The sequence below is a fragment of the Papio anubis genome, chromosome 4 (genome assembly GCF_008728515.1).
Source record: "Papio anubis isolate 15944 chromosome 4, Panubis1.0, whole genome shotgun sequence".
Lineage (NCBI taxonomy): Eukaryota > Metazoa > Chordata > Mammalia > Primates > Cercopithecidae > Papio > Papio anubis.
Genome location: NC_044979.1, coordinates 120,900,689 through 120,913,790, shown reverse-complemented (window position 1 = coordinate 120,913,790; position 13,102 = coordinate 120,900,689). Strand labels below are relative to the sequence as shown.

Genomic DNA, 13,102 nt, shown 5'->3' with positions numbered 1-13,102 from the left:
ACTTCCCAAGATGACCAAGATTGTTGGTGTCTTCCCCATGGAGATGTATTTCTTGATCAGTTCCTTCCTCTTTTCAGTGTCTCAGAGCTCATTCTGACAACAGGTTAAAGTTTTAAGGAGGCCAATTCACACCTGCAGGTTGGTCAAGAAGTGTAAATGACTCCAGCTGCTAAGTGTTCTCTTAGTGGCCTAAAGAGTCTGCCATCGCCTTCATGATTAAGAAAGTGAGCCTCATAGCATGAGTCTGTTCTGCAGCATCTTCTCCAGCTTTCCCTGGAAAGCTACAGGTGGGGCTTGCTAAAGCCTTTCAAGCTGACCGCAGAAACAGCTGCCGTTCAAGCTCAGGTGGACGGATTGGAACTTTGTCTTCACATGTGAGCATTCATACGGGGAGAAGTCATCTCACACTGATTTGGTTTTCTGTTTGTCTCTTCCCCAACAGGGCTGTTTAACAACACCCAACTCCCCATCCATGCACTCACGTTCCCTTACGCTGGGTCCATCCCTCTCGCTGGGCAGCATCTCAGGGGTGTCCGTGAAGTCGGAGATGAAGAAGCGCCGAGCCCCTCCTCCTCCAGGTTCAGGTCCACCTGTGCAAGACAAGGCATCGGAAAAGGTAGGGCAGTGGGCCGTTCTAGCAATCAAAGCATCTTTTCAGTGACACAGTTGATTCTTCCAAAGCTCCCTGGGAACACAGTAATCCTTCATGTTTGTGGCTGTAGTGACTGGAGTGTTGAGGGCAAATATTTAAGCTTTATTTAGAAGTAAAGGCAAGATGCCAGGAAGGGCTCATGCTTTTAACTCTGAGAAGCTGAGTTCCCCAAGGCAGTCCGGATGCACCCAGCAGCCCAGTCCTGCTCCCCACACACCCTGAGATGTCAGATCCACTGTGCAGGTGTAAAGATAAGGATGCAGTCTTCTTCCCTGGGCTGAGATGTTTCTGACTGACTGCATCCCAGCTTCCTGTGGAGGCAGCATGCCGCAAATGCCAACATTTACAGAAAGCACATTCAGAGTCCATTCATTCTGTGGCAGGACTTTATATCCTAATTCTTGCCGCTTGTGTCATGTGGCCTAGCCCAGTTGCATAGAGAGTGTCACACCCTGCTAGTCTTTAGGTTCAAGGCCCCTTTTTGCTCATTTGCTCTCAAAATATCCTAAAAACTAAGTCTGTGCCTCCTGAATGTGAGGCTTGGCCCCTGGATCTTGATTAAAAGTTATAGCAGCAGAAACGAAATAGCAGGGTCCTGACATGTCATGTAATTTCCTTATCAGCCTGCTTGTCAGTCTGTCCAGGTATGTCCGTCTGTCCATCTATTTTTGCAAGTCAGTCCTCTGGTCATCCATCTCTGTTCCTTCATGGGTGTTTTTTATCCCTGGGTCTCAGAGACCATCTTGCTCCCATCCTTAGTCCTTCATATGCCTAAAAACCTATATGAAAAGCCTGTAGTGCAACATATTTTCGAAGAAAATATTTTTATTTTTGTGTCTCTTAAATATTTTCTAGGCTGGGCGCAGTAGCTCATGCCTGTAATCCCAGCACTTTGGGAGGCTGAGGCAGGAGGATCACCTGAGGTCAGGAGTTCAAGACCAACCATGGCCAACATGGTGAAATCCCGTCTCTACTAAAAATACAAAATTAGCCGGGCATGGTGGTGCACACCTGTAGTCCCAACTACTCAGAAGGCTGAGGCAGGAGAATCGCTTGAACCTGGGAGGCAGAGGTTGCGGCGAGCCGAGATCACGCCACTGCACTCTAGCCTGTGCGACAAGAGCAAAACTCCGTCTCAAAGAATATATATATATATATTTTTATATATAAAATAAATACATATATTCTATATAAAATATATTATATATAGAATATATATATATATATTCTAATGTGACTGACTTATTTTGAGTTCTTCATGATATATTAGCTGTGTTTTCCTAAAAGAAATTTAGGCACAAATGGTACCTTTTTGTTGTACGCATCCATGATAAGATGATGGAAATGGAAAACACAAAGCTGTTTCTTCTGATTATCTATAGTGTGTCTCATTAATTTGCTTGGATGTAGATTCTGAACGTTTTTATAACATGCAGACCGTATTGATAGCATTGGCCTTTCCCAGCTACGTGCCCCTGGGAATGTCTTTTTGCTTTGGCTTCGGATAGGTATTTCTTTAACAGTAATAAAAAGTATGACTTCCAGGATCAATATTATGTCAGCTTTTTTCTTTTAATAAGAACTATATTTTCTTAATGTGATAAAATGTAGATGCTGAACTGTACCAGCATTTTAAAAATTTCTTCCACCCAGAAAAGATGTTGTATTTTTCTGCATTTAATGTGCTTACCCACAGTGGATAAAGCCTGCTTGAGTGGGAAAATGTGCAGTAAGTAGAGAATTGGGAATTCTGAATGAAAAATAAATAGTACTTTATACCCTGTAGAATGAACAGAGTTTCCTCTGAGGCAGTAAAAGCTTTTTGCTGAAATCTGTTTTATTTGGCACAGAATGCGTGGAGAAGTTGGCTCATGGAAACCATCTTCCTTTTTAAGCATATGAGTGGCATATGGATTAGATTTAAGCATTTGCTCTGAACATGCTTTTTTAAACTGAAAGGTATTTTGTTATTTACTGATTTCTGGGAAAGGAACCCAAAAATGTATTGTCGTCGTTGTTAGGGAAGAACGTCAATTCCTTCTTCATGAACTTCCTTCCATATAAAGATAAGATGTTTGTTTGGGAAGCCTGATTTATATGCAACTGTTACTAACACCAGTGTCCTGAACAAGAAGAAAAGGTTCATTTTCGGGGACATGACTAGTTTGTCAGAAAACGAGAATGCTTACATTTGTATATTTTAAAATATTATTTTGTATCAACTAGTTTAAAAAATTCAGTATTTGCTTCTTCGTTCTAATGGTGGGATAATTTTAGCCATCCTCCAGTTCATTTGAAAATTTTCTAAAAATTATGATCATTATGTTAGTATTTGTCAGTCACCTGATTATGTATTCATAATTTGGTCATGTGTGTTTATTATTTCTAATTTTGAAGAGGTTTTCCCAGAAGTTTTAGAGCCTGGAGGTGACCGAATGCTCTCCTCAGACCCCATGGCTCTTCCCACAGTACTGTGAATGCAGCTTTTATTATGTGGAAACTTCAGACCAGAATGATTGATTGTACACATTAAGGCACCTTATGCTCTCAAAGATTTCTCAGACTTGAGCAGGCATCAATTCACCCAAAGGGCTTGTTAAAACACATTTTTCTGGGCCCCACCTGAGTGCCAATTCAGTAGGTCTGGATGGGGCCTGAACATTTGCATCTTAAGTGCTGCCACTCTGGCAAACCCCACTTTGAGAACCACCCCTCCGTAGCAAACTACCTCCCTCAGCAGCTGGCTCTGAATTTTGACTACTCAAAGGCAACAGATCTGCTAAGAGATTCTTCAGTAGGAAAGTTACCTGAAAATGAGTCCATCTATACTGTAGAATAATAATTATATGCAGTTTTCCATGAAGTTAGCTCAGGCCTAAAGTTGTGTGTTAAAACACATCAGTAGTCCTCACTCCTTCTCACTGGGACCCAGGGAACCCTCATCCGGGAGGACAGAGGAATTGTCTGTTCTGCACAGGATTTTCTTCCTGCTTCATCTGGGGCCCACACTGTCCTCTCACCATCGTGCCATGTACAGAGGGCGAACTCTCCCTTTGTCCCAGACCCTAGGCAGCTGCTGGAATTCTTGCTCGCTGCTCTTGCATTTGGGTTAGAACCACCTTCCTATACTGAGTGATATGGTTTGGATGTTTGTCCCCTCCAAATCTCATGTTGAAATGTGATCCCAGTTGGAAGTGGGGCCTGGTAGAAGGTGTTTGGGTCATGGAGATGGATCCCTCATGAATGGCTTGGTGCCATCCCCATGGGGATGAGTGAGTTCTCTCTCTGGTAGTTTACCTGAGATCTGGTTGTTTAAAAGTGTGTGGCAGCCCCACCGACCCTGCTCCCTCTCTCACCATGTGACCTGCCTGATCCGCCTTTGCCTTTCACCATGAGTAAAAGCTTCCTGAGGCCTCACCAGAAGCCGAGCAGATGCAGGTGCCATGCTTCCTGTAGTCTGTGGAACCATGAGCCAATTAAACACTTTTGCTTTGTAAATTACCCAGTCTCAGGTGTTTCTTTAGAGCAACACAGACTAACATACCAAGTCTTTAGCAACCCATCCTGAAGGAGAGTTTGTTTTCCTCTTTTTTGCTCATGGTTTCCTCACTTGTTCTGCTCTTGGGCCAGGATTAAGATTGTGATTAGGGGCTGTCTACACAGATGCCTGGGTGGGCATCCCTCTGCTCATCTCCAGTCCTCCGTTTCTTCTGTAAAATGGGAACATTAAGAACAGCACTGGCCAGTGATCGCTGTAGTGGTCAGACGTAGATCTCATGGCACTTGCCTGGGTTCTGATCCCAGCTTGACCAGCACTAGAAATGGGAGCTTGGACGAGATCACTCTTCTCTGTGCCTTGTGTCCTTAGGTGTGTGCTCTGCATAAAGGTGGGAGATGAGAACTGGCCACAGTGCAGTGGGGGACAGAAGTAGCCAGAATGCCTAAAGCAGGGAGGGCTGGGCAGAGGGAGTGAAGGGTCCATGGCCCCAGCCAGAGTTCTGTATTAACCAAGTAGCAGATTATATTTAAAAATCAAATTTGCTATTGCTGCAAATACCAAATGTACAATTAAAAAATCACCAAGGCCCTGCAGCAGGGTCATTCTGTTAAACAATACCAGCATTCTCTCCTCTTTTGGTGGTATTTTCCCTTCTCAGCCACAAACCATAAACACCCTACTCACTATTCCATACCTTCTCAGGATTGTGGAGAAGAGAGTTGCTCATCCCTTTCAGTCCTGATAGCTTCTGTTTAAGAAGAAGAAAAATCACCGGGCACGGTGGCTCACACCTGTAATCCCAGCACTTTGGGAGGCCAAGGTGGGTGGATCACAAGGTCAGGAGTTTGAGATAAGCCTGGCCAACGTGGTGAAACCCCATCCCTACTAAAAATACAAAAATTAGCTGGGCTTGGTGGCAGATGCCTGTAATCCCAGCTACTTGGGAGGCTGAGGCAGGAGAATCACTTGAAACCAGAAGGCGGAGACTGCAGTGAGCTGAGATTGTGCCACTGCACTCCAGCCTGGGCGAAAGAGTGAAACTCCATCTCAAAAAAAAAAAAAAAAAAAAAAAAAAGAAGAATCAATTACTGTCAAGACAGTCTTTTGTAGGGGTCTCAGTTTACCTATTAAAGATTGACACAATACTTTAAATTATTCTTTCTGGCATCTTTCTTTGTATAATACTTGGCATTTTACAGAGCAAGTTTTTAAAACTTTTTTGGTATTGCATTTAAGTGATTAAAAATAAGTAGCTTGTGGAAGTTTACTTATCTGTGTTATTTAATTTTAGCTTTCATTATCCACAAATATATAATATGTAGTTATTCATTTATTCAGTCAGTATACAGTTATATGCTTACTTTTATGCAGATAAAACTATAAATCCATTTTTATTGTAATTGACAAGTAATTCAAAAATATTTTAAAGTAATTATTCCAGCTTTATTTTTTTGCTAGTATTTGAATTATTGCATTTATTATGTTCAACGCTATAAAATTCCAACTTGACAAGTCTGTTTCTCCATGATCTCAAGATATTGCATTGGGACTGAAATTGCTAGTGATGCTGGCCATTAAAATAAGTGATGATGGAGGCTGTGTTATGATCAGTTATTAGTATAACCCAAAATAAACTTTTCTATGAAAAATTTGCTTATGTATTAGTGAATATTTGTTGAATAACTGCTATGCACAAGGCCTTGCACTTGAAAGCATGAATTGGTATTTATTACTCTAATATCTCAGCACAGTGTATACATAAAAAGATAGTATTTCACACTGCGTGAAGACTGAGGATGATCTGTGTATGTTAGACATTTAATGGAAAGCATTATTACTTGAAGTTCTATTTCCTGGATCTGGTAACTAGCATATTACAGGAAGTGATAAAACTATGCTGACCAGACTCCCAAAGGCACGTTTCATCAAGAACTGAAGTGTCCATTTGATCATCCTCAGTCACTCTGGTGTGTTCTTGATCCTGTTCCGCAGAGAGGACACCCAGGGTCAGGCAAGCCCTGGCAGTCCCTGTACTGGGAAGGCCCTGAGAGCTGGGCTGCAGACCACTTGGCCAGCGGATGCCAGACTGAAGTGTCCTGTCTCCATTTAGGCCTGATATTTTTTTGCTTATTAAAATGAGTGTGCATATTTCCCATCTCTCTGAGCTGGGGTGTTGAGGTCATGGCAATACTCATCTTTGCAGACTTCTTCCTGCTGTCCTTCTCCTGGAGTGAAGTCTGCCTTCTGTTTCTTATCACATGCCTTGTGGTGGTGGTTAATTGGTTACTGATAAAGTGAATGATGCCCGGAGACATTGAAAAATTGCTTTTCACACTAATTAGAGGGCTCTGATCTTTGCCGGGTGTATCTCATGGCCACTCCTCAGCCAGTTGGCCTCCTGGAGTACTTTGTTTGGAAGGAAGGACTCTGAGGTCGGCTGAGGCTCAGCAGACAAGAGAGAGTCCTTCAGTTTACCATGAGCTCGGGAGGGGAGGACCATCTCAGCCCACCCAGAGTATGAGATGATGAGGACAGAATCCTTAAACCCACCTTGATGGCCTCTCTTCTTGCACACATCAACCACATCCACCTGTCAGGGAATCCTGCCTGTTTTCCTTTGAAGTGTATCCAGAATCCAGCCACTTCCCTCTGGTCCCACCTGCACTCCTGGGCTCAAGCACTCCCTTGCCCCACTGAGATGTTTCCTGGTGCACTGGCTTCCTAACTAGACCCTGCTTCTGCTCATGCCCCTCTCCCCTGCAGAATCTTCTTTACACCATTGCTAGAGCGACAGGTATCTAAACAGAAACGGGGTCATGTCATGCCTTAAAGCCTCTGCTGGCCTCACGTCACAGTTGACTGTGCCAGCTGCGTCTCTCCTGCTTCTCCCCACACCTGGCAGAGCCTTTCACTTGCCTCTCCCTAGCGTCCCGTTCACCTCCTCACTGCACCAGACCTCGCTTGGCAGTCACTGCATCCATGAAGTCTCGCTGGCCACCTCCACCCTCTGGTAACTCTCTGTCCCCTTCCCCGGTTTCAGGTTTCTTTCAGCCCCTGCCAGACAGCTCAGGAAGCTGGGAATTCTGTGTTCCCTGACACATCTCCAGTGTCTTAACACTGTGCTCATTAAACCAGTAAATATTTATATAAACTTACTTTATGTGTACATGATTTATTTACCAAACATATATATGGATCATCTCTGCTGTGCTCTAAATGTTGGCATCCTCCAAAACTCAGATGTCAGAATTCTAACTCCAAACATTATCATGTTTGGGGAGTGATGAGGTCATGAGGGTGGAACCTCGTGATGGGATTAATGTCCTTGTAAAAGAGAGCCCAGAGAGCTCCTCCGCCCCTTCCACCATGTGAGCACACAGCAAGAAGGCGCCCTCTGAACCAGGAAGCCAGCCCTCCAGACACAAGTCTGTCCACACCATGATCTTGGACTTCAGCCTCCAGAACTGTGAGAAATCAGTATCTGTTGTTTATAAGCCTCCCAATCTATGGTATTTTGTTATGGCAGCCTCAAGGGACTAACACAGTTTCTCAGTGAAAAAAACCTGATTTCAAAATGTGTGCAAATAGCAAAGGAATTGCTTTCCTCAAGGACCTGACTTAGCGTTTAAGGAATAAATGATGCCAACTTTGGCCAGGACTTGGAATATTTACTCCTCACTAAGAAAAAGAGTTGTAAATGGGCCATGAAAAGTGTAGGTGCCAGAGTTAGAGAACGATCTTACTGCCTCAGTGCGAGTTGGGGCAGGGACAGTCTGGGCACAAGTAGGAGTAAGGGCACAGGCAGGCCTGTTTGCAGTTTGCATGCCACCTGGCAGACCAGAGCTGCTGCTGCTGCTGGGATGGCCGGGGAGGTGCCTGCCCGCCCGCCCGCCTGCCACAGTGCCAAGTGAACCTGCTTGTTCATCTTCCATCCATGGCACAGCACTGTCTAATGGAGCCTCCATGAGGGGCTTGAGGGGCGCAGGGCCCTGGCAGCAAAGGGGAGGCCGTAGGAGCAGCCGTGTGGGCTGGAGGCTGACATTGCCACTTATTACACAGTGAGCGGCCGAGCTTCTGCTTTCTGTAAATGGGTTCAATGGCCACACACAATGTGAAGATAAGATGGGAGGGTTCTTCAGCACCTGCTCCCCCTGCCCCTCTCATTTCTCTCCCCTCCGCACTCTGTGGTGCTTTTCTGCATCTGTGATTTTTTTTCTCTTAGCTATCTGGCTGTCTTTTTAAATTCCCTTCACTCAGTTTGGTCTTCCAATGTCTCTTAACCATATCTATTTAAAATACACAGACACACACACACACACACACACACACACACACACATACCGACACACATGTCCCACTTACTTTACTGTGCATAAAATGTCTCCTCATGACTTGTTAGATCTAACCCTCACAGCCATCCTGGTGACCTTGCTAATTATGATGTCTGTTGTCACCTGAGTTGTAGAAACTGAGTCTCAGACCAGGCTGAGCTACATGTCAGAGATGCCTGCAAAAGAAGAGCAAAGAAGTAAATCTGGGTTTAGAGCAGGGACGCTTTCCCTCTGCAACTTTGTATGAGATGAATAAAAACCTTGGAGAGGAAGAGGGTGTCGCCATCAAGGTGGGGTTTCTGTGTATCCAGGGACCCATCTTAGAGTTTAAGATACTTCAGATCATATACACGAACCAGCTGCCCAGACTTTCTTTCAGATGTGGCAGAAGTTTTCCCACTTCCTGCACTGCAAACTGGATAACACAACTTCATATTGTGGAATACCGTGGGAGCGCTGTGTTTCCCTTTCATGTTATAGTGTGCATCCTCCAGTGAAGGTCAAGAACAATGAGTGGTGTTACTGTTTTGTGTTTTGCCAGCGGTTGGTAACTCAGTGGCACATTGTTATGTCCCCCAAAAGAGCTGAGGTTGTTCGGATCACCCCTTTGCTCTCTGGGGCTGCTCTTCAGTAAAACGCCCCCAACCTTCGCATACCCAGCCTTCAGGCCGGAAGGGAGGTTTCCTTTATAGCCACACGCCCCAGACCTTTCAGCTTCTTTTGTGTGTTTGTTCCTGTGTCTTTTTGGACCTATTGTGAATGCTTTAGTCTTTCAGAAATTCAGAAGTCTGCCTTGAACACAAGGCCACCGAACACTCTGTTCCCACAACAACATCCTCTCCCCGACCTCATACTTTTTTGTCCAAAGCAAAATGCAGCCAGTGACTTCCTGGACAAGGAACCTGCACACTCCCCAGTTGCATCTGTCCCTGTAGCAGAGTGAAAAATACTCTTGGTTTGTTCCCTGTTCTTCTGGGTTCCAGAATTCTTTCCAAAGGCATAATCATGCTCTGCTGTTTAGTTGTGGGCAGCAGCCTAACAAGCTGAGGACTTGGGCATCTGTCACATCAGTGGCCCCATCCCCCCTGCTGGTTTGATATACTCTTTCAAGAAACCGGACTCTGGGTGTAGCCCACGTTTGTGACTTTCCAGTTCGGTGTCTTTGTAGCAGCCGCCCATGTTGTCACTCATCTCGTAGTACTCCTTGGTGAGGGTAGTGATAGACCAATATGAAGTAGGACCACAAGCAACGAGGTTGAGACAGATCCAGGGCCCTCCACGTCCCACAGCCTCGAGCACACAGCTTGTATTTGCCATCTGCTTGGCTGACTCCCCAGCTTGGGACCGTGACTTGTTCCCCGTGGTGTCCCCAGCCATAAGCATATGCCTGGTGTGTGGTGGACCCTCATTAGACATTTATGAGCAGGTGAGCATGGCCTCAATGTCAGACAGCTAAGGAGGCTCATGTGAGACGAATGGGCCGTTGTCTTTCTGGAGGGAGGTCTCTGGTAACACTGAAGAGAGGGAGCACCTTGAATTAACCAGCAACTTGGATATGTTCTGCTCCAGCTGCAGGGTTTGGTGAATGGAGGGCAAACAGACAGGGCAGCATTAGGGTCCAGAGTGGTTCCCTAAGCCAGGCAGATCCTCCGGGAGATGACATTTGGGAGGAGTGAGTGACTCACACTCTCAGGGTCTCTGATGACGTCCAGATCAGTCACTTCCTTGCTACACATGCCATGGACTGTGAATGAGAGGAGCCCCACGTCCAGGTCCAACCCAGGCTCCTCTATGTACCTCAGTCCAAGGCTCACCCCAGAGGCCCTTCAATTTCAAGTATGAGAATGAGGGTGCCCTGATAAAAATGGCACACCCAAGAAAGCCACTCAGGCAGTTTGATGGGGCTAGGAGCCAGTGAAGGCTGTGAAAGGGATACAGTGGGCCTAGCCTGTCCTAACAGAAGCATGATGATCAGGATGAGTGTGGGGTGGTGCCAATCTATTCTGTACTGGCAACATCTGTTCCTTCAGTGAGTAGGTCTCTGAACACTTTTTTTTTTTGAGACAGAGCCTCGCTCTGTCACCCAGGCTGGTGTGCAGTAGCACTGTCCTGGCTCACTGCAACCTCCACCTACCAGGTTCAAGAGATTCTCCTGCCTCAGCCTGTATAGCTGAGACTGCAGGTGCACGCCACCATGCCTGGCTAATTTTTATATTTCTAGTAGAGATGGGGTTTCACCGTGTTGGCAGAGCTGCTCTTGAACTCCTGACCTCAAGTGATCTGTTCACCTCGGCCTCCCAGAGTGCTGGGATTACAGCGTGAGCCACCACACTCAGCCTGAACACCGTATTTTAAGAGAAAAAAACTAAAAGGCGTTCAGAGGAGAACATTCTTGGAATTGAAGCGTCTAGAAGTTACCATCCCTTACTTAAATGATACAGAAATTAGAAAATGTTAGTTGAAAAATGGAAAGATTCACAGGTAAACAATCGCTACATCCAGCTGTTTAATTTCTGTCCCAAGACAGTAGGGCGACATCTCATTGCCCCAGAAAACAGGACCTGAGCGAGTATGTGGATGTTCTGAAAACATTTGTTTTAGATGAATGTAGAAAAAAAATTTCTGTCAGGCCAAATTGGGGCAGGAGAACTATGAATATATGGGGAAAGTGCCACATGGCAGTATATTTAGTGTTTACCTATATTATCTTATTTAATCCTTCCCAAATCCCCACAAGATAGGGACTGTCATCTCCGTTTTATAGGTGATGGGGCACAGAGAGGCTGAGTGATTGCCCGGCACCATGACAGTTTGTAAAATGGAAGACCAAGTCTAAAACATAGTCTGGAGGAGTAGATCATAGTTTGAATTTTTGCAATCATAATTATTGCCTTAACATGTAAGTGAAAGGGTGTGTAAGTTTTCTAGGGCTGCCGAAACCAAAATGCCACCGACTGGGTGGTTTCAACAACAGAAATTTATTTCTCACAGTCCTAGAGGCTGGAAGTTCAAGACCAAGGTGTCAGCAAGGTTGGTTGCTCCTGAGGCTCTTCCTTGGCTTGCAGACAGCTGTGGCCTTGCAGGGCCTTTGTGGTACCTGTGCATCCCAGGTGTCCTGTCCTCTTCTTATAAGTACAGTCATATTGGATTAGAGCCTACCTTAATGACCTCATTTTAGTTTAGTTACTTCTTTAGAGTCCCCATGTCCAAATATAGTCACATTGGGGATTAGGGCTTCAACACACAAATTTTGGTGAGAGAGGCCAGGCACGGTGACTCACGCCTGTAATCCCAGCACTTTGGGAGGCTGAGGCTGATGGATCACTTAAGGTCAGAAGTTCAAGACCAGCCTGGCCAAATGGCAAAACCTTGTCTCTACTAAAAATATGAAGAAATTAGCTGGGTGTGGTGGCATATGCCTGTAATCCCAGCTACTCAGGAAGCTGAGGCACAAGAATTGCCTAAACTTGGGAGGCAGAGGTTGCAATGAGCTGAGATCACGCCACTGCACTCTAGCCTAGGCAATAGAGTGAGACTCTATCAAAAGAAAAAAATTGGAGGGGAAACAAGTTCAGATCATAATAAAGGAAAATGGGGTTCCTGTCTACAGGCAGAACAGTTTCCATGAGGAACTGAAGGGTGTGTAGGGCTCAGCCCTTTAAAGGCTCTCAGCACTGAATTGGAGCAGTTTATGTCCCTAAAACGCAGAGAATGCTTGTCTCTTGGGTAGATTATGATATAGGGGTCTGGGACAGTGGCAGCAGCCAACCCCCTGGGAAGCTCCCACTTGCATCTTTAGTTTGTATGGTTCCAGTCTAATTCCCATCCCAGAGAAGCCATCAGTGTTGGAAAGGCCATCTCATTTCAGTTGGGGGCCAGAGATACACTGGGTGAAGGTGTCACTTCCAGATTCTTTCTTGGTAAGTGACATGCAAGTCATGGAAGAAATCCAAGCAGACAGAGGTTATTAATCTCTGCTGGTCACATTTTAATTGCTAAACCTATTGGAGATTGCTAGATCAATGAAAGACCATTGTACCCGATAAATTGCATGTGGAAGTACACTGGCCAGCAGGAAGACAGCAAAGGCACCATCATCCAGTCCTCAGCCAGCCGGTCCCATGAAGCATGTCCCAAGTTAAGCACAACAGCAATTAGAGAGACCCAGCAACAGTTCAGTTCTTGTTGGATCCCAGGTGCTCTGCTAGGACTTTTATGCACATCATCTCATATAACTTCATCTTTACAATATCCTTATAAGGCGGGTTCTGTTACCTTCATTTTACCAATGAGGACACTGAGGTTTACAAGGGGAAAGTGAGGTCCCGGGGCTGCTACTACTGCCAGTAAGCAACAGAATATGGGCCTGTCTGATGTCTTTTCTGCATGGAGCCATCATGCATTGATGCTGATTCAATCAAAGAGAGTTGTGTAATGCTTGGCAGAGGGGGTGCAGGGTGACTCTGGCTCAGCAGCCTCTGCCAGGGATGATGTGGGTGAGGAGGTGGCATGGTGCTGTCACATGGTGTAGCACTGCAGTGAGTCACTTCAGCACGATCTTGTTAGACATAGAGATTCTGGAATGGAGAAAATGTTTGACTCATTTACTCATCATTGACA

General features: G+C 45.4%; 1 protein-coding gene across 1 annotated transcript in view; it reads left to right on the top strand.

Annotated features, from left to right (window-relative positions):
- COBL (cordon-bleu WH2 repeat protein) overlaps window positions 1-13,102 on the top strand; it is a 299,738-nt gene that overhangs the window by 176,976 nt on the left and 109,660 nt on the right. The window contains 1 exon segment of the mRNA XM_031665428.1: window positions 443-616. Within this exon segment, the coding sequence (XP_031521288.1) occupies window positions 443-616 (174 nt within the window).